The 26,521-nt window shown below is 41.6% G+C and overlaps 3 protein-coding genes across 3 annotated transcripts; 2 read left to right on the plus strand and 1 right to left on the minus strand.

Moving 5' to 3' along the window:
* The first annotated feature begins 54 nt into the window (after nucleotides 1-54).
* Nucleotides 55-10,808, plus strand: klhl36 (kelch-like family member 36). Its single transcript, XM_060923652.1, has 5 exons — nucleotides 55-233; nucleotides 574-659; nucleotides 753-1,826; nucleotides 9,015-9,172; nucleotides 9,302-10,808. Exons 1-5 carry the CDS (start codon nucleotides 212-214, stop codon nucleotides 9,882-9,884), a joined length of 1,923 nt encoding a protein of 640 aa, XP_060779635.1. The 5' UTR covers nucleotides 55-211; the 3' UTR covers nucleotides 9,885-10,808.
* On the minus strand, nucleotides 10,232-25,720 carry zgc:56622 (uncharacterized protein LOC326033 homolog). Its single transcript, XM_060923653.1, has 10 exons — nucleotides 25,448-25,720; nucleotides 20,085-20,255; nucleotides 19,741-19,857; nucleotides 19,051-19,128; nucleotides 18,844-18,960; nucleotides 17,838-17,950; nucleotides 17,621-17,708; nucleotides 17,451-17,534; nucleotides 10,602-10,684; nucleotides 10,232-10,472 (listed from the first exon to the last, which is right to left on the minus strand). Exons 1-10 carry the CDS (start codon nucleotides 25,535-25,537, stop codon nucleotides 10,439-10,441), a joined length of 975 nt encoding a protein of 324 aa, XP_060779636.1. The 5' UTR covers nucleotides 25,538-25,720; the 3' UTR covers nucleotides 10,232-10,438.
* LOC132887889 (piggyBac transposable element-derived protein 3-like) lies at nucleotides 12,709-16,234 on the plus strand. Its single transcript, XM_060923654.1, has 2 exons — nucleotides 12,709-13,448; nucleotides 14,186-16,234. Exons 1-2 carry the CDS (start codon nucleotides 13,355-13,357, stop codon nucleotides 14,971-14,973), a joined length of 882 nt encoding a protein of 293 aa, XP_060779637.1. The 5' UTR covers nucleotides 12,709-13,354; the 3' UTR covers nucleotides 14,974-16,234.
* Nucleotides 25,721-26,521: the final 801 nt, after the last annotated feature.

Raw genomic sequence — 26,521 nt, forward strand, 5'->3', positions numbered from 1 at the left:
GTCTTTTATTTTGAAAAGCAAGTGTGCGCGTTTGGCGTCGCAGGTTCTCGCTCATTGCTGCGAGCTTCACTTTTCCTCGCGCTAGAAATTGTTTGCATAACGCTGTTTTAGCCATTTTAAAACGTTAATTTTTACAGGAACAGAATGGCAGGATGATGAAGTGATTCCTCCTTCTCGCAGGGTAGCTGTCATCAGTTCTGCGGAGGGAAACATGCAGCAGTGCTCACCGCCAGGTCTCTGTTCAGATCACTAACCTTAGCAGGATAGTTATTGTACTAGGGTTCAACTCAAAATGGCTCCCTGTCCACAGTATAGTTCACTACGTAGTGTGCAAAAGGCATTGTTTAGTACCTTATGTAGTGCACTAGCGTAGGGAATAAGGAGTTATTTGGGATTCAGTCTGTTGGTCTTTGAGTTTATTTATTCACTAGTTAAACAGGTTTATCAGTCAGGAGTGTAGATAGTAAAGACACTGTTTGTTTGTTTGTTTGTTTGTTTGTTTGTAAAGCCATTATCACTATACACATGAAGTTTGAAAGTGTTTTGTAATTGTTGGCATATTTTTGGACCCAGTCTTACAGGGAGGTGATGAAATGGATGGTGTTAAGGAGAAACAGGGTCGACTTTCTCGATCACACAGACTCAATGACAGTTCAAAGGTATGATTTGAAATCTTTGGTGCACCCATTAATGGTTTCATGTGCCGTCAAGTTGTGATTCACCAATGTCATTGATGTCTCCTTTCCTGGCAGGTGTATCGATGGGCTGACCAAGCCATTTACCTGCTGCAGGGTTTAAATGAGCAGCGAGAATGTGGGCAGTTGTGCGATGTGGTCCTGGTGGCGAACGGGCAGCGGGTTCATGCCCACCGCGCCCTGTTGGCCGTCTCCAGCCCGTACTTTCAGGCCATGTTCACGCTTGGTATGCGAGAAGAGCGCCAAGCTGAAGTGGAGCTTGTAGGTGCTTCGTATGTCGGGGTTAAAGCGGTCGTGGACTTCCTTTATAGTGGCGAGTTGCCCTTGGATGGTGGAAACATTGACTACGTGCTCGAGACGGCTCACCTGCTGCAGGTCTGGCAGGCTGTCGATTTCTGTTGTCAGTACCTGGAGAAAGAGGTAAATGAGGACAACTATCTGTACCTGCAAGAGCTGGCGATGCTTTATAGCTTGGAGCGTCTGGACGCCTTTATCGACCGCTTTGTCCTGGAACGATTCACCGCTCTTTCGTGCACACCCAAGTTCTTGAAAGACGTCGGATTATCCAAACTCTGTTCCTACTTAGCCAGTGAAGACGTGCAGCACGAGAGTGAGCAGAACCTCCTCCAGACAGCCCTCCAGTGGCTCAGCCAGAAGCCCGAGCGCTTGCCGTTTGCCCACCAGCTTCTGTGCCATGTCCGCTTGGCCCTGATCTCACCTGTGCAGCTGGCGGAGCATGTCCTGCCTGCTGTACGCTCTTTATTGCCCCCAGACTCAGGCTGTCAAGCACTCGTGGAGGAAGCACTAAGCTACCATGCTCACGTCAGTGCCCAGCCCGTACTACAGACAGCACAGTCAGCCCTGAGAGGAGGAGTGGCGCGCCTGTTGCTGGTTGGAGGAGAGGTGTATGAGCGTGGTGAAGAGCTGAGCACTGATGTGAGCTGGCTAGATGGAGAAGCAGGAGTGTGGGTGGTAGAGACACAGCTACCTGCTCAGAGGAGCCACCACTGCGTGGCGGTGCTGGGGGGATTCATCTTTATCGCTGGCGGGAGCTCGTTACGGGATAACGGCGGAGATGCAGCAAGTAACATACTCTACCGATATGACCCACGTAACAACACATGGGCCAAGGTAATTAGTTTATAAATGAGATTTGGTACCAGAATAGGGCAAACATAATTAAAGGTTACGGCAGTTTTTAAGATGGAAGACTTTTTCAGGTTTTTTTTATATTCATGTGCTGGAGGCTCACCATAAAATATCTGCTCAAATTAAAACCTCGGGTTTCTGTGACAGCCCAGGTTCTGTCATCGTCACTGCCAAACCCGATCCTGGCTTGAGGCGCACCTTGTTTGAGTGATGTGGTGCCACTTCTCTCGATTTCTAGCAGCGCTCCAGAACACGTTTGCACTTTAAAGGTTAGGTTGGAAGTTGTGCAAGTACCGTATTTGACGACCTTGGTGGGTTTATATATATATATATATATATATATATATATATATATATATATATATATATATACACACACACATAGTTAGGTCCATAAATATTTGGACAGAGACAACATTTTTCTAATTTTGGTTCTGTACATTACCACAATGAATTGTGAACAAAACAATTCAGATGCAGTTGAAGTTCAGACTTCAGCTTTAATTCAGTGGGTTGAACAAAATGATTGCATAAAAATGTGAGGAACTAAAGCATTTTTTAAACACAATCCCTTCATTTCAGGGGCTCAAAAGTAATTGGACAAATTAAATAATTGTAAATAAAATGATCATTTCTAATACTTGGTTGAAAACCCTTTGTTGGCAATGACTGCCTGAAGTCTTGAACTCATGGGCATCACCAGACGCTGTGTTTCCTCCTTTTTAATGCTCTGCCAGGCCTTTACTGCAGCAGTTTTCAGTTGCTGTGTGTTTGTGGGCCTTTCTGTCTGAAGTTTAGTCTTTAACAAGTGAAATGCATGCTCAATTGGGTTGAGATCAGGTGACTGACTTGGCCATTCAAGAATATTCCACTTCTTTGTTTTAATAAACTCCTGGGTTGCTTTGGCTTTATGTTTTGGGTCATTGTCCATCTGTATTATGAAACGCCGACCAATCAGTTTGGCTGCATTTGGCTGGATTTGAGCACACAGTATGTCTCTGAATACCTCAGAATTCATCTGGCTGCTTCTGTCCTGTGTCACATCATCAATAAACACTAGTGACCCAGTGCCACTGGCAGCCATGCATGCCCAAGCCATCACACTGCCTCCACCGTGTTTTACAGATGATGTGGTATGCTTTGGATCATGAGCTGTACCATGCCTTCGCCATACTTTTTTCTTTCCATCATTCTGGTAGAGGTTGATCTTGGTTTCATCTGTCCAAAGAATGTTCTTCCAGAACTGTGCTGGCTTTTTTAGATTTTTTTTTTAGCAAAGTTCAATCTAGCCTTTTTATTCTTGAGGCTTATGAGTGGCTTGCACCGTGCAGTGAACCCTCTGTATTTACTTTCATGCAGTCTTCTCTTTATGGTAGATTTGGATATTGATACACCTACCTCAAGGAGAGTGTTGTTCACTTGGTTGGCTGTTGTGAAGGGGTTTCTCTTCACCATGGAAATTATTCTGCAGTTATCCACCACTGTTGTCTTCTGTGGGCGTCCAGGTCTTTTTGCATTGATGAGTTCACCAGTGCTTGCTTTCTTTCTCAGGATGTACCAAACTGTAGATTTTGCCACTCCTAATATTGTAGCAATTTCTCGGATGGTTTTTTTTCTGTTTTCGCAGCTTAAGGATGGCTTGTTTCACCTGCATGGAGAGCTTCTTTGACTGCATGTTTTCTTCACAGCAAAATCTTCCAAATGCAAGCACCACACCTCAAATCAACTCCAGGCCTTTCATCTGCTTAATTGAGAATGACATAACGAAGGAATTGCCCACACCTGCCCATGAAATAGCCTTTGAGTCAATTGTCCAATTACTTTTGGTCCCTTTAAAAACAGGGTGGCACATGTTAAGGAGCTGAAACTCCTAAACCCTTCATCCAATTTTTATTTGGATACCCTCAAATGAAAGCTGAAAGTCTGGACTTTATGTCCATGTCCATTATATAACTATAACTTGAATATGCTTCAGTAAACAGGTAAAAAAACAAAATGTGTGTCAGTGTCCAAATATATATGGACCTAACTGTGTGTATATATATATATATATATATATATATATATATAACAGGTTCCATCCGGTCACATTTTCGTTTCCGGGCCATATCTTTAAAACTACTGAAGATATCTTCATGAAACTTTGTATATGTATCAAGCAACATGTGAACTGGTGCCTTTTGCTATTTTGGATTTTTGGAAAAAAGTTTTTTTTTTTTTTTTTCCTCAAATTTTTACATAAAAAATAGATTTTGACTTGGTTTCTAAGAGCAATGTCCATTTCCGGAGCATATATCCAAAACTATTCATGATACCGATTTGAAACTTGGTATACATGTTAACAAGGTGATGCAGATGTGCCTTTTCATACTAAGAAACTTGAGAAATTTTAATTTTTCATGTTTCCATGGAAACAATTTCAGACTTAGTCTCTCAGGTTAGTCTTAAGGCCAATTTATGCTGACAACCCAGTCCTCGCAGATAGCGTCGCAGACAGTGTCTGCATAGCCCCCCCACCTTCGCAGACGCTCTGCGCGCACCTCCCAAAAATTGTGACCACCGCAGAAGCCTCGCAGACAGCGTCGCAGACAAGAGGGCTCTGATTGGTCCACTCTACATCCGCTGTACACGCACTTCCGCTTCCCTACTTTCCCGGTTTGGTTTGTTTTCACGACCGGGATTTTTAAAAACACGAGCGAAGATGGAGCAGCATGAAGAGCGGTTGATTGAGGAAGTACGTACATCTATACGACTCCAGTTCTAGTCATTATTAAAAAAAAAAAAAGTTCTAGTCATTATAAGTAACCGGAGGATAAACACTCCACTAACCACACCCACCAACTACTCCTAGCGACTTCGCGCCCCCTTGCGTTGTGCCGGTGAATAACATCGCGCACGCCTATTATCCCCGCTCAACAATAAATTACAACTGTCTGCGAAAAGCTATCTGCGAAAGCCTTGTCGCACGAGCATGCAGAGGCCTTTAGGGGTAGGTTTTGTTTCCGGAGCAGAACTTGAAAACTATGATTGGTGTGGTCTTGAAAGTTGGTATAGGTAGGGCTGCACAATTAATCGAATTTAATCGAAAATCGCGATTTTGGCTGCCACGATTAAATTAAATGAAAATCGCGATTTATTTCCATTTAAAATGCGTGCTCTGCTGCATATCTGATCAAGCACTTTTTGACCAGTACTCCGCCAAACCATTAGGGGGCGAACCGACGCATGTAAGGTTTCATTACTCCGCCTAAATAAGCAAGCAAGCCAAGTGCGCAGAGCTTCAGTGCAGCAGTATCCAGTGTTGCCAGATTGGGCGGTTTTAAGTGCATTTTGGCGGATTTGAACATATTTTGGGCTGGAAAACGTCACAGTGTCTGGCAACACTGGCGGTATCTTCTTCAAGGGGTGATGGCGTGAGAGTAGGTAACAGATTGAGAGTATTTAGCACTGGAGGCAATGTTGTGACCTGCCTTCGCTCATGTTTAAAGCCAGAGCATGTTGATGGGCTGGTCTTTCTAGCTAAAAACTTGTAGGCCTCAGTATAATGCTATGTAATTGTTGCAATTGAGTTTTCAGTTCCTTCATCCTTTGGTAATTTCTTGGATAAATTTCATTTATTTGTCATTTGGAAATCAGAATTTCTCTTTTAAATTTCATTCTGCACTGAAAGCTGTTCATATTGTTTGTTTGAATATAGTGAAATAAAATTTAAGTGATTTTCCCTAACATCAAGAATAATCGTGATTAATAATCGTGATTACAATTTTGATCAAGATAATCGTGATTATCATTTTTTCCATAATCGTGCAGCCCTAGGTATAGGTGTTGATTAAGTAATGTCTATGTGCCTTTTGATACTAAGAAATTTGAGAAATTTTAATATATAGCTCACCTGGACCAAAAGTCTGGTGGGCTTATGTCATGGGCTGCTGAGGTCAGTGTAAAGAGGTAGGGTTGGTTTCCTGCAGCAGAACTTGAAAAATGTGCAAATAATACCATGAAAGTTGGTATATAGGGTCGAGGATATAGATGACTCTGTCGTCTTGTTTTCCATCAAGTCTTCCTCCAAGGCACAATTCTTCTAGTCGTCCTTTCCTTATTTCCTGTCCAATAAACTTAAATTGGCATCGTTCAAGAGTTGTCTGTTTTGGCCTACGCATTGGAGAGCTTGTTTATTTGTAATTCTGTGCATGTATGAGATTTTGAGCATACGGGTCATTCTGAGAAAATGTGACGTGTAACGGTAAAGACATATATTTTAAAAATGTTTGTATACACTAATTTTAGTTACAATCCCTGTAAATATATTTACTAGACAAAAAAGCATATTTCACGAAATCACAAAGCAAGAGATGTCATTATTATGAAAAAATAACGCCCAGTTGTTGTCTTTACCGTTACCCTATCGAGTAACGGTAAAGACATCTCATGGCATTTTTGGGTCACTGAGTGCAGAAAAAAAGAGAAACAAATATTATCCCATCTTAACTTGCTACTTGGCTAACTAAACTTTTTTCAGCATGTAGCATCATCTTTGTCATTTGTGGGTAACGGCAGAGACAGTTAATTTCCCTGATATCTTGAAATTTCATATTTACCTGATCAGTATCCTGGATTCCAACATTCATGCACCAGTGATTCTATTTTATTTTTTTTTCAAAATGGCTGCTCAACATCCTGGTCCTTCCTCCTGTAGCTGCACTGCCGTCTGTTGTCAAAGCCCTGAGTTTCAGCATGATTTTACCATTTGGGTAATGGTAAAGACATCAAGAAAGTACACATTCTTGCACGTATATTTTAGGCTATACACCAAAAACCATTGAAGCAAAGATCATGACATTTTCCACAATAAAAAGTGAAGGTATAGAGGTAATATTTCAGAAAGGAATTGTTTTCATTCAAATTTAGACACATGACGGTAATGACGTTTTGGTATATTTGGGCGAAATAAAAATTTTCCAAATGCAGATAAGTTGTCTCAAATTTTTTTTTAACTGCTCTGTTAAATTCTTTCTTAAAATAAATGTATAATAGAGGATCAGGATTCATGGTGTTTGAGAAAAAACAAAATTCATGTTTAAAATGGAATTTGTCACATTTTTCTGAGAATGGCCCATATACTGATAAAACCACATCTCTAGAGCCGCAATATGCCGCCGCGTTTCTGCTGTGAAGGTCCACGACTCATTCATTCTTCGTTTTGTTGAAAGTGTCCTTAGCGGACACAATTCTCCTGTGTATAATTTCATTTTTGCAACGGCCATGTGAAGTAACTTAACGTGACGGAGTAGTTGAAGGATGATATTTGCTCAGTGTCCTGGTCCCTCTGCTTGAGGTTACAAGCAGTTTTGAGCTCTGGTGCAGATTTTGATACGCTCGTATGTTTGGTCTTCTTGGCGTTGACTTTGAGACCAGGTCTTTCATTTGCAACTACTACAGTACAGTTGTACAGTATTGAAGAGTCATTGAAGACCTTCAGCAGAGTTATTGATTAGGACAATGGCATCTGCATAGCAAATATTGTTAAGTAATATGCCGTTAATTTTAATCCATTCTGGCACTTCCTCCAGTACTCCAATGCCGCTTTTCCACTACAAACGCGGCTGAGTCGGGCTGAGCCGTGCCGTGCTGAGTCGAGCTGAGCGGGGCTGTTGGAGTTGCATTTCGACTACAACCGCGCTGAACCGTGCTGGCTAGAAGTGGGTGGACACATTGGGTGGAGTTAGCGAAAGTGGGTGGACGTCACGTGATGTCGTTAAGCAGCGCAAACAGTGACATCAGTGAGCTTTTAAGCGGTAGTCTCACGACCCGAATAGTAAACAATAAACATGGAGGACATGGAGACGTTAGTGTTGCTGGTCTTGGTTCTGTGGCTTGTTGTCACCGACAACGCCAACAGATACTGGCAAGAGCGTATAGATGAGGCGAGGCGCATAAGGCTTCAGAAATTCTCGTAATTCTTCTTCTTCCGGGTTTGCGGTGTTTACAGCTCCCAGCGTGCTCGCGGGGCGTGTGTGGGCATGTGAGGACACTCCTCCTCACCAATCAGTGCACAGGGGAGTGTCTCCTCACGCCCCCAACCTCACTCGGCTCGGTTTGGCTCACTTCAGCCCCACTCCAAAACGGTGTGAGTTTTAGGGGCTAAGCAGGGCTGAAGCGAGCTGAGTCGTGCTGTTCTTTGGTAGTCGAAACGCGAGCCGTGTCGGGCTGAAGTGAGCTGAAAAAGGGTAGTGGAAAAGGGCCACAAGTTAAAGAAGTTTGGCAACATGACGCAGCCTTGCCTAACCCCTCATTTGAGTTCTACACAAGCCGTTGTTCTTTCTGCTGGCCGAACTACCGCTTTCTGATGTTTTTTTTTTTTTTTTTTGTAAAGATTTTTAATAATTCTGAAATCTTTGTCATCATTCTGGATCTTCTTCAGCATTCTGAGGAGTTCCTTGTGATGAACCTTATCAAACACCTTCTTGTAGTTGATGAAGGCAAGAAAAACTGTTTGATGGTGTGGATGGCACGTTCACTAATCAAACTGAAAATGGTATTTCTTGTGTTTGGCATTGCCAGGTTCTGTAAACAAGATAAAAAAAAAAAAACATCCAGCCAATCAGAACAAGGAGGCATCTCTGTTTGCCCATCAATTCAGAACTTTCCCCGGGGTTGTAGCCTTAACAGTAAGTGTTCATGTGTTTTTCGGGGACTGGCTTTGATTTTGAATTTCAAAGCAGCTAGCTTCACTTAAATTCCTCCAAAATTTCCAACAGATAATTAAAAGTCAAAGTCCCTCTCATGCCAGAATCTGGTCTTCCCAGGCAGTCTCCTGTCCCAGCACTAACCAGCTCTTTAAGCGTATAGGTGCAGCGCTGATCTTCGTTTCCATAGCCCTCGGCCTCTCGCCTGTACAGCTAGGGTTACGGTGGGGAGTTGGTCCTCTGGTAACCGCGAGAGTTTGACTTCCCTGCTTGTATCTGTATTACAGCGTGCCTTGCCAGATGGTACCATTTTTATGACCCGACCACGAGTAGGACTCGCGATCTCCTGGTTGAGAAGCGGACACACTGACCACAAGCTGGCCTAGTGGTTAGATAATTAAAGAGAGAACATTAAGATTTGTTGTGAAAATCCAAGCTGTAACAATGGTGTCGTTTCTAAACCTTGCCACTTCTCTTGCTACAGGGTGCCAGTATGAACCAGCGGCGAGTGGATTTCTATCTCGGAACCATGGGGGACTGTGTGATTGCTGTTGGGGGACGCAATGAAAGTGGTGCACTATCATCTGTTGAGGTCTACCATCCTGTGGAGGATTACTGGACCTATGTAGCAGGGCTGCCAAGGTCTTGTGTCTTTTTGATTTATAGATTTAAGTTTATTCATTCGCATCGAATTAAGGGCAGTTTGTTGTAGTCGTGTGTGTGTATGTTAACTAATTCCATTTTTTTTTTTTTCCATGACTCTTACTTTAGATTAACATATGGCCATGCCGGCACAACACACAATGGTGTAGTTTACATCTCAGGCGGTCATGACTATCAGATTGGACCTTACCGACGTGACATGCTAAGTTATGACCCGAGTGCAGGCGACGCATGGGTTGAGCGTCAAGCCATGACTCTGGCTCGAGGCTGGCACTGCATGGCATCACTGCACGACCGGATCTATGCAATCGGTGGCAGTGATGACCATGAGGACAGCATGGAGCGCTTTGATGTGCTAGAAGTAGAGGCCTTTGACCCGCACACCGAGCAGTGGAGCAGGGTTGCCCCACTGCGCTACCCGAACAGCGAAGCAGCTGTTGCCGTGTGGGACGGCAAGATCTACGTGATGGGAGGCTACACCTGGGAGCACATGGACTTCTCAGAAAACACTCAGGTGTTCACGCCAGAGAAGGGCCAGTGGACGATGGGACCCAACCTGCCCAGGTATATTGCCGGAGCCTCGGCGTGTGTGTGCACAGTCCGAGCTCGGCAGTCCTGCAGCACTGAACAGGACAGGACAGGAGTGAAGGAGAAAGACAAACAAAACACAAGTCAAGGACAAGACAGATGACTGGAAGGGCAAATATACAGTAACGGTTTGGTAATGTGCCCTAACAGGGCAGGTATTCTCCTAACATGCAGGTTACAGCACCGAGGGCACACGCCCTTATCAGATATCAGTATTCGTCGGCTGCTTATGGAGGACATGGACTGAATTGAGCTGATTCGGTTTGGAAACTGCTGGTTGCTGGTGCGTCTTCAGTCATTTAGTCTTCAGGGTTATTCCATGTGTAAGAATAATCTGTAGCATCACTCGATCTTGGGCTGAAGAAGCGTGTGAAATATTTGCATTAGCAATTCTCAGTAATTACATGGACTAACATCATTTTCAGCATTAGATGACAACATTTACAGTGTTGTTAAACATGTTTATTCATTGTCTCTGAGGTTCAGTTCAGTACACCGTATGTTACAAACACACTTTGGCACTAATACTCTTGCGAGTATTTGAATTCAGGCAATTTGTTGAGCACGTTAAATCTCTTTCTTTAAAATCTTGTTCTGTCCTCTGAATAACAGCGCTCGCAATGAGGCACAGTGAGCGTATCCAAGATTAACAACATTTCACTTAAAGGGGTAGTAAGGATGAGATTCCAACCTGTGGGACAAAAAAAAACAAAAACCATACCATAACATTGTGAACAAGTTAATGTGTATTTGTTTTTTGGGCTGCTTTGTTAAACAGTTGTTTGAGTCGTCCTGCAGTGAGACGTGTGTTTGCTCTTACTCTTCAATGGCGCAGGCTCTCCAGCCACGATTCAGAGACCTGAGTGCACTCATGTCCTCCAAGTCCAGGCAGAAATCAAAGATCTACGATTATACAAAACGATATTATTGTTGACATTACTGTAAATGGCTTTATTTTAAAATCCTGTTCATCTAGATCAGCCTGCAGATCATTCTCCTAAAAATAAAACTGAAGGTGAAGACAAAACCCAAGTTCTGATTTTGAATACGAGTTGTTGATCGTGTAAAACTGAATCGAAAACCGCGTCAGTTTCCAAACTGCTTCTTTCTCCTTCTCCAAACAACAATGTTTTCATGCAAATTCAGTAGCGCTGGAAAATAAATAAATATTTTAATTTGCCCAGTCAGGTACTCTACTACAGCGGCGGCTACAGTTCTCGACAGTCCATAATTATCAACACCTTTTCAGATTTACCAATAAAAAAAACAATTTTACAAAGGTGAGTTTCGGTTACAACAGTTATCATTGGTTAATTAATCAACCAGAAGACCCCCCTCGCCCTTTGATCTTGTCGTCTGATGACACAGCTCGTTACCCGAGATCAACAATTTTAAGGAAAACCCGGACGTTATCATCGCAGGTAAGCATGGTGGAAAGATCATGGACATGTTTTTACTTCTCAAATTCACCAATATTTCATGATATCCTTGTTGAAACCTACTTTGTTTCTGACTCTTTCATTTGACAGTCGCCATTTTGTATCTAAACGCGCGTTTGAGAAGTCACGTGAGGTGTCGATAATAGTGATCACTTTCACCGGTGTCCACCATTATCGACACCCTGTGGAATTAAGTGACATTTACAGCTGTTATGGATCGATCTTTGTGTAACATTGTTGAAGTAGATGAAGTACTTTTTTAAAAAATAAAAGTGCTGTGATATTTTTTTTTCTGACTCATAACAGAAAGGAATGTTTATAGAGTATTTGGAATCCTATTGCAATAAATAGAATTAGACCAGAATTAAATTCCAAGCATATTAAAAAAATGACATGCTTGAAATATTCAGATTTTTCTATTCCATTCAGAAAATATTTTCTTTGCAGTTTGTTGTAAATATCTACCACATATTACAATATCAGGAGACATTTTATATTTTGGTTCGAGGAATGACATGCGACCTTTGACCTGGATTTTCATGCGGTTACAAGGTCAATCGCCTGTTGACATTTATTGGTAAACTACAAAACTAGAAATTAATACAAACAACAACGAATGATTAACAAAATGTGATCTACGAAAATACTTAGAAAGTGGAACAAAAAGATTTTCTGACAGAAACATTATCAGTTCATTTGTTTAGACATTAGAATTACTTCCTCATTTACGTAAACGCCAACATCGATATCTTTATATAAAAGATATTTTGTACTAAATAAGTCTATATAAAACTCATCTCATTATCTCTAGCCGCTTTATCCTTCTACAGGGTCGCAGGCAAGCTGGAGCCTATCCCAGCTGACTACGGGTGAAAGGCGGGGTACACCCTGGACAAGTCGCCAGGTCATCACAGGGCTGACACATAGACACAGACAACCATTCACACTCACATTCACACCTACGGTCAATTTAGAGTCACCAGTTAACCTAACCTGCATGTCTTTGGACTGTGGGGGAAACCAGAGCACCCGGAGGAAACCCACGCGGACACGGGGAGAACATGCAAACTCCGCACAGAACGGCCCTCGCCGGCCCCGGGGCTCGAACCCGGACCTTCTTGCTGTGAGGCGACAGCGCTAACCACTACACCACCGTGCCGCCCCTATATAAAACACATTTTGAATAAAAACTATTTTAACATCACATACTGATTATTTAAAAAAAAAATAGTCATCTGGGTAGCGATAATCGTGGAAGTCCTTTCTACTTGTGCAACGGCCGAAACATCATTAAGGTGTCGATAATTGTAGCCGCCCTCTAGTAAGTGAAAGTAAAATGTAATTTTTTTTGTTTGTAATTATATGCAGTTCCTTAACTCTCGCATGTTAAGGAAGTCTGTTATTTTTAATTTGTTTAATCTTGTGTAATCGGGTTAATCAAGCAGGTCTGTTATACAGTCAGATCCATAAGTATTTGAACAGCGACAATTTTCATACATTTGCAAATCAGTGTTTCTCCTACCATTATATGGGGGGTTTTCATGCCTGTCCCCCCCCCCCCCAAACACACGCACACATACACACTTTAAGGTCCGGAAGGGGAAAAAAAAAACAGTAGTGCGGTTCTATTGTAAAAATTGTTATAATTATTGTTATTATTTATTTAACACACTCAGGTCACCGACCCCCCCCCACAGGGGACTTTTAGGACTGTTAGTAAACACGCATATAAAGCTCCGCGAGTTTTTGGGTGAGAAACATTCAAGTAACACCACTAGAAACCTTGAATCTTCTAGTTTTCAAAATGTATATCTTTAAAACAAACTTTTATCTTTAGCACTTTGTAAAGAGAATAAAAACAAATCTTACGAATTTCAGTACTTCAGCCAGCAGCAGCCTCTTAACGACACACCCATCAGCTATTCACGTGTTAAGCGCATGGAACATCAGTGTTGTCATTCGCTCATTGTGTAGCAAGGGGAGGTGAGAACACGCCCCATTTCACCGGTATAAACAAGTTCACTTGTTTCCATACCAACTGAGAAACTTTGAGGAATGGCCAATGCAAGGAAGATGTAGCCTGCTGAAGCTTCACTGCTGATCCTGGATCAACTCGCTCTGGAGAGTGAGTCAGATGATGCAATGTCAGATGTATCCAGTGAGGACAGCGATGATGAACGAATGCATTTTGAACTTCGTCTTGATCCCACCAAGGATATTTTTGATGAGTAAGTAGGCTAATATCTGTCTCACTAGTGGTTGTTGTCATGCTTTTTTGGTTGGCGTATAGGGAGAATTACATTACATTACGTTTAGCAGACGCTTTTATCCAAAGCGACTTACAATTGAGAAAAACAATCAAGCTACAGTAAAACATAGGAAATCATAGAGTAAGAAGAAGAGAGTGCATGTTAGATGGTTAGTGGGTTGTTAGGATAGGCGGTGCTCTTTGAAGAGAAAGAACTATTTGATCGAAACGTGCTGTTATTTTCGTCAAGTTTTGAAAACATTTTTCTGTTGCCAAACTATGTTTCACTGATTTACAGTAATTAGTTACCTAAGTCAACATGCCCTGCATAGTCATAGTTTACAGTATCTTCATTGCTAACTTTAGATTTATTATAGTCTGTGCATAAGTCTATGCATAAGATTGTGAAATGTAGGCATATAGGCTACAGGTGAAGTAATGACAAAGAAATGGCATCAGAATATTGCTGTTTTGATCATTAGTATGCATGCCTTTATGGTCGGTGTGAACCAAAACCGAATCTGAAAAGGTGTAAATTATCGAAACTGATAATGCGTGAACGATAGAGACATTGTATATGCAAATTTGTCAGGTGATGCTAGAAAGATATGTACTGTAGATTTGTGCCATTATGTCTCTGTCTTGTTATGGTAAATTCTATGTTTTATAAAGATAACGAAAGAGCAACTTCTAAATATTTTCTATTGTATTTTACAGCAATGTGGAGAACATCCCACCGGTGCCAGCTAGGAAGAAAGCATGGTGTCAGGCCAAACAGCATCCACTTTCATGGAAGACAGAAAGTGATGCAGATACCACTCTACCACCACTGCGGTTTCTTCGAGCCTGGTGTGCAGCTGAGCACAGAGGACAACCACACTCCTCTGGACCTCTTCAGGCTGTTCATTTCAGAGGATGCTGTGGAAACCCTCTGCCGCAACACCAACAAGCAAGCTGCCAGGAACATCGCAAGAAGGGCAAAGTACAGATGGGTGGATGTTGGAGTTGCTGAATTTTACAGATACCTTGGACTGGTGTTCTATATGGGCATGCTCAAGCTGGGTCACATCACTGACTACTGGAGGAGAAACAACATTTTCTCTGTTCCTTTCCCAGCAGAGGTGGTGACAAGGGACAGGTACAGAACAATCTTTTGGAATGTGCACATGAGTGACCCAAATGAAGACAGAGGGAATGACGCTAAAAGGGGAACCTCAGCACACGACAAACTGTTCCGTGTCAAACCCCTCATGGATACCATCCAGATTGCATGTAAGGCATTCTATCATCCCCACAGGAGCCTTTCTGTGGATGATTGCATGGCGCCTTCCAGAGGCCACACTATGAGACAGTACATGAAGGACAAACCAACTAAGTGGGACTTCAAGTTGTTTGTTCTTGCAGACTCCAGCAATGGGTACACTTTGGACTTTTCTGTATACAAAGGAAAGAGCAACCTCCCCACAGGTCATGGCCTTTCTTATGACTGTCATGTCGCTGATTGACAGAGGATATTTGGGGTCTGGATACCATGTGTACATGGACAATTTCTACACAAGCCCAAAGCTTTTCAAGGACTTGTATGCTGCCAAGTTTGGTGCTTGTGGAACATACAGAGAATCCCATAGGGATTGCCCACGCAGTGACGTCAATGCACTCAGAAAGTGTTCACCCAGAGGAACAATCCGCTGGATAAGAGATGGTCCTCTTGTCTATGTGAAGTGGAAGGATACACGAGAAGTGTCTGTCTGCTCCACCATCCATGCTGCCTACACTGGGGATGCAGTGCAGCGAAGAATGAAAAGCAGACAGGGTGTCTGGTCAAGACGGTCTGTTCCATGCCCCAACCCTGTGGTAGAGTACAAGTTCATGGGTGGTGTGGACTTGTCTGACCAGTTGATCCAGTACTACACAGCACAAAACTGAAGTGGTACAAGAAGCTTTTTCTTCACTTCCTGTACATTGCTGCAACAAATGCCTTCATCCTCCACAAAGAACTCATGCAAAACATGCAGAAGAAAAGCCTGAGCCACAGGGATTTCATAGAGGAGCTCACTGCACAGCTGTGTGGTGTGCCACTATGTTTTGAGGCCCCAAAGGCTCCTCTGAAGAAAGTTGGCAAGGCTCACAAGCCAGTTTGTGAGATTGAGCTGAACACAAATGGGAATAGGGCCAGTGATGGTCACAGAGCCTGTGTGTACTGCAGATTGCAGGGAAGGAAAACAAAAACCCTGTGGAAGTGCAAAACGTGTGATGTTTTCCTTTGCCTTCAACCTGACAGGAACTGTTATGATGCTTGGCATCCAGATGAGGACTGCGATGAGGATTGACAGCAGAGAGCCACAATCCAGGGATGATCATTAGCTATTGAACATTTTATTGAGTATCTTACAGTTGAAGAGGGCATATTTATTATAAGATTTAGAAGAAGCCAGAATATTTAATCTGTGACTGTGATAGCTTTGGCTTTTAGGGCTTCTTTTCTTTGCAGTAACTTTCCAAGCAGAGAGGTGCGGGGGCACGGAGGTACAGTGGCCAGGGTCTTTGTCTTTGACAAATGGACTATTGACAGTGACGGGGGGAGGGGGGATTACAGGTGAATTACACCTACCTCATCAATATTAATTTGAAAGGCCAACTGGCTTTGGAGAAACAAAGGTAGTCTGAAGTTTCTACAATTAGTATTGAAACTACATAACATTTCTGAATACTGTTCTTACTTTTATGTAGCCAACACCTATGTTTACAGGGTTCAGACTTCAAAAGTCTTGTGCAGATATATTTATACTGTTTTTTTTTTTTAAACAAGGTTTGAAGACTCATAGTTTTTTGTAAGGTTGTGTTTGCACTTAATTTAAATAAAAGCAAATTTCATTACATTCACTTTACTCTCATATTATTATTGCTGAAGGTGTCACTTTTGTATGGATGTTTTTAGTTAGATGAAATACTCGGGCGGCACGGCAGTGTAGTGGTTAGCACGTTAGCCTCACAGCAAGAAGGTTCTGGGTTCGAACCCAGCGGCCGGCGAGGGCCTTTCTGTGCGGAGTTTGCATGTTCTTCCCCGTGTCTGCGTGGGTTTCCTCTGGGTGCTGCGGTTTCCCCCACAGTCCAAAGACATGCAGTTAGGTTAACTTGGGCTGAGGTGCCCTTGAGCAAGGTACCTGACCCCTGACTGCTCCCCGGGCGCTCTAGTGTGGCTGCCCACTGCTCTGGGTGTGTGCGCGTGTGTTAAATGCAGATGGGTTAAATGCAGAGGATGAATTTCACTGTGCTTAAAGTGTGCGTGTGACAAAGATTTCTTCTTCTACTTAAAAATGTCAAGGTTTATCACTCTGCCACAGAGTGTCTGACAGGCCCAGGACCTCAGAGTGTTAAAAGTAAGTAGAATGAATGAACGAATGTATTATAAATACATGTGAAGACTTAAATATAACTCCTTCAACTGTTTGTTCAGGTCCAAATGCCCTGTAATAGGAGCCGCGGGGAAAGGTCCTGCAGGTGACCATCCTTATCCAGCAACCCTCCCCCCAGACCAGTAAACTTAGGAGAAACACTGCAAATGGATTTGAAATGAAACCATCAAAATGTGATTGAAGTGTAGAATTTCAGCTTTAATTCAAGGGGTTTAACAAAAATATCATGTTAACCGTTTAGGAATTGCAGCAATTTTACATAGTCCTTCCATTCTTAAGAAACGACTTTCTATAAACTGTATATAGCCTGTGGCCTGTAACTACATATTTTGTGTTGGCCTCCTGACCTTTTGAATTACCCTGACACTACCTTTTAAATCCATGCAGTTTTAAGAAATGTTAAATTCATAATTTTAACAGAGGTACATGAAAATACATGATGCACACTGCTTCTTTAAACTCGTCACTGGATTCTAGTGAGAAGTTATGCAGTTTGGCATGAATAAATGACGGGGAGAATATGCTGACTGGATAAATTTCACGCTGAATTAAGAGGAATGGCTTGCCTTTGTGTTTTCCAGAATATGGTTGGGTTTAACGCTCTTTGGAATCGCTGCAATGTTCTGTTCAATGTGATACCTCAGCAAAATCTGCAAAAACATCCAAGATTCAGGATTTTTAGTAGCCAGTACGTCCAAAATTGTCTCTCCTAGCTGTGCAAGAGAGGATGTATGACCTGTGCAGGAGTCCGCCTGTGTTTTGCAGCGATTCCAGCAACCACAGGGTCCTCCAGCAGCTTCTCAGGATCTCTGTCTCCTCTACGACTGCAGAATTTAGAGGAGTTTAGGTTACTTCAGTACCAGGTAAATGTTCATATACAAATTACTGTACTTTTACCAATTCAGATCCAATGCCAAAATCGAGTTAGTGTTAAATATGAAGTATGAACTCACAGATCCTCAGGCCTTCCTGGTGAGCCAAAGGGACTGTAGGCTGTGAGAGCGATGTTCCTTGATTTACAATATTCAATCAGATCAGACTGTACTAGGTAAGGATGAAGTTCTACCTGCAGACAAAAAGATTCTACTTTCAGATATCACTCGAGCTAGCTCACCCACCATTATGAAAGTTATTATATTTATCACTGTGGTGTTAGTTATTAACCTGTTTGACTGAATGGGTTTAACCCAAAGTTGAGTTGAATCAATAACTCAAAAACATGGACGTTTTTAAATTCAAAGCCTTGATAAACTGTGAGAACTCTGAAAATTTAACATCAGTAGGTTTCAATAAAGCCTATTATTGTACATACCGGACACTTTTTCGATGGAATAAAAAGACGTGTTCTAGTCCCTTCTAGCGGGTTTCATTCATTTGGTTTGATAGCATGCAGTATTATCACTTATCCTACATGTACAGTATTGCATCACTCTACCCAATGGAGAATGAGCGTTGAATATGGTTTACAATATCGCATGTTGTCAAGACAACTCGATGTCACACGTCAGAGCTGATGCAAATATCCAATGAGAGAGATTTCTGTTGCACATGCATAGAAGCATTTCCTTGTTTGCCAGCAGCGCCTGCAGTAAACTGTCGCAGTGAACTGAAAATGCCATAAGATACGTATTACACGTAAAACTACTTCTGTGCTAGCGAGCGACTGTGACAATTTGTAAAACACATGGCCGCCAGATTTGCTTCGTTAAATACGGAAGATTTTGAGAGGATTCTGAAAGAGAAAGGTGCGTTGAACACCTGAAACACCTATAATTGTTCCATCGAATGTGTATTATAATAATAATAATGACTTTTTTTTGTGGTATATCAGATATATATTCCATTCAGTTAGCATGATATTGAACTCGTCTTCGACTTATACAATATCATGCTAGCTGAATGGAATATATCTGATATACCACTGAACGCCAGCCAATATTATTTAAATATTTTCACTACCTGATTGACAGCTGGTGGGATTTTCGCCACAGACAGCAGCCTTTCCAGTTGTTGGATTGAGAAATTGGATACACCAATACTCTTTACTTTTCCAGAGGCCTTCAGGGCTTCCATCCCCTGCCATGTATAACACAGAGTAGCTATGGTAATTCTCAATCACCTTTTTAGTGTGTGTGGGGGGTTAGGATGCCAGATTTCTTTCCTTACCTGCCACACATCCACATAATCAATGTCTGATGTGAGTATCTTTCCATCCTTCATTGGAAAGAGCTCATTATCGACTTTCTGTGGGAAAGTAATTATGATTAGCGGATGGTATTGAAGGGGGAAAAAAAAAGTCAGATTAATCTCGTTCTTAATCAGTTAATGAATATAATGCATACACAAGACAATTATCATTTAAAACTTAAATTGTTGGGGGCGTCGTGGCTCGGGTGGTTAGGGCGCCATGCCATGAATGCGGGCGACCCGGGTTCGATTCCGGCCCGAGGTCATTTCCCGATCCCTTCCCGTCTCTCTCTCTCCCGCTCATTTCCTGTCTCTACACTGTCCTATCCAATAAAGGTGCAAAAAGCCCAAAAAAATATCTTTAAAAAAAAAAAAAAACTTAAATTGTAGTCACACAGTTTAACCATTATCAGTGCTCATCACCCGAAGAACACCATTCCCACAGTGAAGCATGGTGGTGATAGCACCACATTGTGAGTTACCCTTGGGCTCTCTGACTAATGCCCTCCTTACCCGGTCACTGATTTTGTTGGATGGCCTTCTCTAGCACAGTCCCTTTTGTGACATATTTTTTTCCATTGTTTAATAATAGATTCAGTTGTGCTCTGTGGGATATTCTCCACAGTAATGTAAATAACTCATTTACAATATGCAGTTTTATTATGCCACCTGTAGTCCCACAGGAAAGTGCACCAGATACAGGTCCAGGTACTCGAGTTGTAGGTCACTGAGAGATTTATTCAGACACAGAGGGATGTCCTTAGCAGCATGATGAGTGCCCCACAGCTGCACAAATCAAAATGGAGATTCTTCATTAGTTTGTGTGCTGAGGTTAGGCAATTACAGTATGTGCAATTATTACACAAGAATGGCTCAAGAAGACAAGTGTTTATGCTACAACAGCATCCGAGGACTGTGTTGAACGTTTGTGCTATGTGTTGATTCCTCAAACATTAAGCTGTTTTATTCACTCTTACAGCAGTTACAGAAGATTGATTTTTACACACACTCACCTTACTCACGATAAACATGTCCTGGCGCCTAACGATGCCCTGCTGCATTTTGGAACAGATTGCCTTCCCCAGCTCCACCTCATTCCTATAACTATAGGCCGTGTCCAAGTGACGGTAACCAGCAGCGATAGCAGTCTCGGCTGCACCTTGACACACTTCTGAGCTTGTGGGCTGTTGATCAGGTCATAAAACAGTAAAATACTGCCAGTTTCACTATATACACTGATAACGACAGAAAGAACATGTATTACATGCTCCAATCAAGAAGTTTATTTAAATCCTAATTTGGGGCCAAAGTTTGATTTCACAGGAGTCACTCCTATTGTATTCTAACTGCTCATAAATCTGACGAGTGTATGGTGGTGGATGGTTTTTTTTTTGTTTGTTTTTTTCTTCAGGACGCCTTTGTGAGTTACAAAACATCAAATTGCAGAACAACAACAACTCTATCACACATACACAGGGAAATTCCTCTCTGCGTTTAACCCATCTGAAGCAGTGAACGCATGCACGCACGCGCGCACACACGGAGCAGTTAGGGGTTAGTTGCTTTGCTCAAGGGCACTTCAGCCCAAGGTCGCCCCATGTTAACCTAACTGCATGTCTTTGGACTGTGGGGGAAACCGGAGCACTCGCAGGAAACCCACGCAGACAGGGGGAGGCCCCTGTCAGCCATGGGGCTCGAACCCGGAACCTTCTTGCTGTGAGGCAACAGTACTAACCGCTACAACACGGTGCCGCCCATATGATTATTTTATGATTTGATCATAAAATAAGACCTTGCATTTAATCTAATGTGGTATTGCAAATGAGACAAAATCAATTACACCAAAGGTGAATTATTTGAAAATGGGGTTCAGCAAAGATTTTGTAGATGTTTAAGACTTTTATTCTTGTTAAAGAAATTCTACTTGGAACCCTCTCTGACAGAGAAGCCATCGGCTCTACATAAAACCTTTATGGGTTCCTTTACTGGGATAAAATACAGTGGTGCTTGAAAGTTTGTGAACCCTTTAGAATTTTCTATATTTCTGCATAAATATGACCTAAAACATCATCAGATTTTCACTCAAGTCCTAAAAGTAGATAAAGAAAACCCAGTTAACCAAATGAGACAAAAATATTATACTTGGTCATTGATTTATTGAGGAAAATGATCCAATAGTACATATCTGTGAGTGGCAAAAGTATGTGAACCTTTGCTTTCAGTATCTGGTGTGACCCCCTTGTGCAGCAATAACTGCAACTAAACGTTTCCGGTAACTGTTGATCAGTCCTGCACACCGGCTTGGAGGAGTTTTAGCTCATTCCTCCGTACAGAACAGCTTCAACTCTGGGATGTTGGTGGGTTTCCTCACATGAACTGCTCACTTCAGGTCCTTCTACAACATTTCCATTGGATTAAGGTCAGGACTTTGACTTGGCCATTCCAAAACATTAACTTTATTCTTCTTTAACCATTCTTTGGTAGAACAACTTGTGTGTTTAGGGTTGTTGTCTTGCTGCATGACCCACTTTCTCTTGAGATTCAGTTCATGGACAGATGTCCTGACATTTTCCTTTAGAATTTGCTGGTATGATTCAGAATTCATTGTTCCATCAATGATGGCAAGCCGTCCTGGCCCAGATGCAGCAAAACAGGCCCAAACCATGATACTACCACCACCATGTTTCACAGATGGGATAAGGTTCTTATGCTGAAATGCAGTGTTTTTCCTTTCTCCAAACATAACGCTTCTCATTTAAACCAAAAAGTTATATTTTGGTCTCATCCGTCCACAAAACATTTTTCCAATAGCCTTCTGGCTTGTCCACGTGATCTTTAACAAACTGCAAATGAGCAGCAATGTTCTTTTTGGGGAGCAGTGGCTTTCTCCTGGCAACTTTGCCATGGACACCATTGTTGTTCAGTGTTCTCCTGATGGTGGACTCATGAACATTAACATTAGCCAATGTGAGAGAGGCCTTCAGTTGCTTAGAAGTTATGCTGGCGTCCTTTGTGACCTCGCCGACTGTTATACACCTTGCTCTTGGAGTGATCTTTGTTGGTCGACCACTCCTGGGGAGGGTAACAATGGTCTTGAATTTCCTCCATTTGTACACAGTCTGTCTGACTGTTGATTGGTGGAGTCCAAACTCTTTAGAGATGGTTTTGTAACCTTTTCCAGCCTGATAAGCATCAACAATGCTTTTTCTGAGGTCCTCAGAAATCTCCTTTGTTCGTGCCATGATACACTTCCACAAACCTGTGTTGTGAAGATCAGACTTTGATAGATCCCTGTTCTTTAAATAAAACAGGGTGCCCACTCACACCTGACTGTCATCTCATTGATTGGAAACACCTGACTCTAATTTCACCTTCAAATTAACTGCTAATCCTCGAGGTTCACATACTTTTGCCACTCACAGATATGTAATATTGGATCATTTTCCTCAATAAATCAATGACCAAGTATAATATTTTTGTCTCATTTGTTTAACTGGGTTTTCTTTATCTACTTTTAGGACTTGGGTGAAAATCTGATGATGTTTTAGGTCATATTTATGCAGAAATATAGAAAATTCTGAAGGGTTCACAAACTTTCAAGCACCACTGTAACTTTAGGCGTTTTTTTTTTTTTAAATCAACCCCTCTTCCCTTCTCACTTTTTTCCTCTCACCTCTTCTCATTTGCAGTTACACTAAAGACAAAGTGTTTTCACACAGCTACAGTCCAGCTTACTGCATTGATTTTTTTTAAACATTTATACTTGTTCATTTTAACAACCTCTGAATGATTTCTTTTAATAAACATTGAATTATTTACTATAATTTTGCTCCTATACAAGATCCTTATTACTCAGTACTACCTGTATAAGTACACAGCTTTTTGTAACCACCTGAAGACAATGGTAAATGGGAATCCATATTAAGCTATAGTACACCATAAAACAGATGCAGTGTTAAAATCATAGTATATCAATATATTATCATATTAAGTAATTATAAAACCACAATACTATTCTTAAACCATGGTTTCACTATAGTAGTAAGAAAACAATAGGAAAACTAGTTTTACTTTCCATGAGATGTAATGTACTGTTCCATTTGGGGATTTTCTATTAAATATCCACCAGAGATTTTCTTTCCTTGGCAGATGATTGCCATTTAAGTACAATTTGATAAGCCATCATGAATCGTTACGAACAACGCATTTCGTTAAACTACCATCACAGACCTCCAGAAACACATTACAACTGATCAGGAGCAAAACGTTCCGTTAAACCATCACAAACTAGAAGCAGCATGTTCCATTAAACCACACCAACAGATTTCATTGAACTACCATCACAGACCACGAGCAACACATTAAAAGTAATTAGGGCCAACATGTTCATTAAACTGGTCGGCAAAGTGATGTAGTGGTTAGCACTGTCGCCTCACGGCAAGAAGGTTCTGGGTTCGAGCCTAGTGGCCAACGGGGGCCTTTCTGTGTGGAGTCTGCGTGTTCTCCCCGTGTTGGCGTGGATTACCCCCACAGTTCAAAGACATGCAGGTTAGGCTAACTGGTGGCTCTAAATTGACCGTAGGTGTGAATGTGAGTGTGAATGGTTGTTTATCTCTGTGTCAGCCCTGCGATGATCTGGCGACTTGTCCAGGGTATACCCCGCCTCTCGCCCATAGTCAGCTGGGATAGGCTCAGCTTGCCCACAACCCTGCACAGGATGAGCGGTTATGGATAATGGATGGATGTTCATTAAACTACCATCTCAGAGCCCCCAGAAAAATATTAGAAGACAAGAAGCTTTTATTTGTCACACGTACACTCAAGCACAGACTTAAGCACACACTGAAATTTAAGCTCTGCATTTAACCCATCTGAAGCGGTGAACACACATATGCACATGCAAGTGAGCACTGAGCACGCACACATACCCAGAGTAGTGGGTAGCTATGCTATCATGCCCCAGGAGCAGTTGGGGTTTCGGTGCCTTGCTCAAAGGCACTTCAGCCCAACCTTAGGCCATGGTTGCCTCATGTTAACCTAACCGCATGTCATTGGACTGTGGGGGAAACCGGAGCACCCAAAGGAAACCCACACAGACACGGGGAGAACATGCAAGCTCCACACAGAAAGGCCCTCGCCGGCTGCTGGGCTCGAACCCAGGACCTTCTTGCTGTGAAGCGACAGTGCTAACCACTACACCACTGTGGCGCCCAAAACTATCATTAAACTACCATTTATTTTAATTATTTATTTATTTTAACTATTTGATATTAATTTATTTTAACTACCATTTAGTTTAATGAACTACCATTCACTAAACTACCATCTCAGACCCCCAGACAAACATTAACATCCATTAGGGACAACATATTCCATTAAAGTATCCACACCCACTGGAAATCTCTTATAATTTTCTAATCATATTTTTACAGTATGTTCAGTAGAATGTATTTGCATGGACACTGATAACTACCAATAATTCAATTAGCATGTTTATACTGTATGGTCTTATAGTTCTCAAATACCTTCGTCACTGTATTGTTTTTCAACAGTGTAAACATGTAGGACTTTGGTAGTCCATCCAACTACATACCCCATAGAAAATAGAGGAAATCTGGGTGATGCAAGCGATACAACATCTATCAAAGCTAAAGATGACATAGATAGCTGTCTAATTGAAACAAACTTAGTTTTGTTGTTTGTAAAATGAGAGAAGACAGCTCACACACTATCACTAACCAGGCTGGAAGGTAGTTATTTATTTATAAGACGTATAGGTTTCTACACAACATGTAGGTTACTGTCTATCTCAAATTGGGAATACAAAGGAGCGCCTGGAAAAGTAGCCTTGAGTTGAGAGTGTGAGTGAAAGAAACACCCACAGCGGAAATGAAAGAGAAAATTCACTTTCTAAACCATGTTATTTTATAAGTGTAATAATCCATCCATCCATCCATCCATCCATTATCTCTAGCCGCTTATCCTGTTCTACAGGGTCGCAGGCAAGCTGGAGTCTATCCCAGCTGACTATGGGTGAGATGCGGGATACACCCAGGACAAGTCACCAGGTCATCGCAGGGCTGACACAGAGACAAACTTGTTCCTAAATCTTTTGCAGAGTTTTAACAAAGCAATGCATTTTAATATTTACCCACCTCATTTGGTCCATTGCTGTATAAATTCTCTATAAATTATTTTAAAGTGGATTTATTGTGGTCCTCTGTTTTTGAGAAACAGTGCATGAATCAGGATTTGAATAAACCTGCATAACCATTTCCACAGCTGCTGATAGGATTATCTATGTCTAGTTTTATGTAATAATTATAAGGCGTCCTTTCTGCATGTACATTGGAGGAAATGTAATGTGTAATGTTACCTTTTCCTTCCATGTCCCCAGGCCCAGCAGTGGCATCAAGTTGCCATCATTTAGTTCAATCTTCCTGGGCTGTTCACTAGTCTCTTCCATATGGGAATAATTTTGATGACAAATGAAGAAACTGCTTTTTCCTGCTGCTTCTTAAAGTGCGTTTATTTTCAGTCTTTCACTTGTCACTGTTTTACTGTTCTTTCTCTCTGCCCTCTCTACTGTTGTTTGTCACTGACTTTATCTAGACAGTTAATCATTCAACTTTACACTCCTCTCTCTCTCTCTCTCTCTCTCTCTCTCTCTCTCACACACACACACTGTGTGTGTGTGTATGTTCTTTACCACACTTGTGTATGTATAAACTGCAGTCTGTTGGTAAAATTGAGGAAAGTGACCTTAACAACTTCACCCACGTGACATTCCCCCATTTCCTCCTGAACAGTATGAAAATCAGGAAGTGAACTCTTGATCTTTCTCTCTCTCTCTAGGGACATAATTCTGCATAGTTAATTAGATTATTAAAATAAAATTAATTATATGAAAATGTTCAGTCATATTTTATATTCTATTTATACATTATTCATACATATATATATATATGAATAGAGTGTGTGTATAAGAAATATGTCATGGTTGCCATATGAAAAATACAAGTGGTGTATTTCCCAGTAAAACACTTTGTTTCCATATATCTTTATATACATCTGGGAAGTATTTCCAAGACATGGAGATCCAAAACCATGACATAAATCTCTGTCACTCATGAGGAATTGTTTTGATAAATTTGGGTACTTTTTGTTTGTGAATGTGTCTATATACAGTGGTGCTTGAAAGTTTGTGAACCCTATAGAATTTTCTGTATTTCTGCATAAATATGACCTAAAACATCATCAGATTTTCACACAAGTCCTAAAAGTAGATAAAGAGAACCCAGTTAAACAAATGAGACAAAAATATTATACTTCGTCATTTATTTATTGAGGAAAATGATCCAATATTACATATCTGTGAGCGGCAAAAGTATTTGAACCTCTAGGATTAGCAGTTAATTTGAAGGTGAAATTAGAGTCAGGTGTTTTCAAT

The sequence above is a fragment of the Neoarius graeffei genome, chromosome 6 (assembly GCF_027579695.1).
Source record: "Neoarius graeffei isolate fNeoGra1 chromosome 6, fNeoGra1.pri, whole genome shotgun sequence".
In the NCBI taxonomy this organism is placed as follows: Eukaryota; Metazoa; Chordata; class Actinopteri; order Siluriformes; family Ariidae; genus Neoarius; species Neoarius graeffei.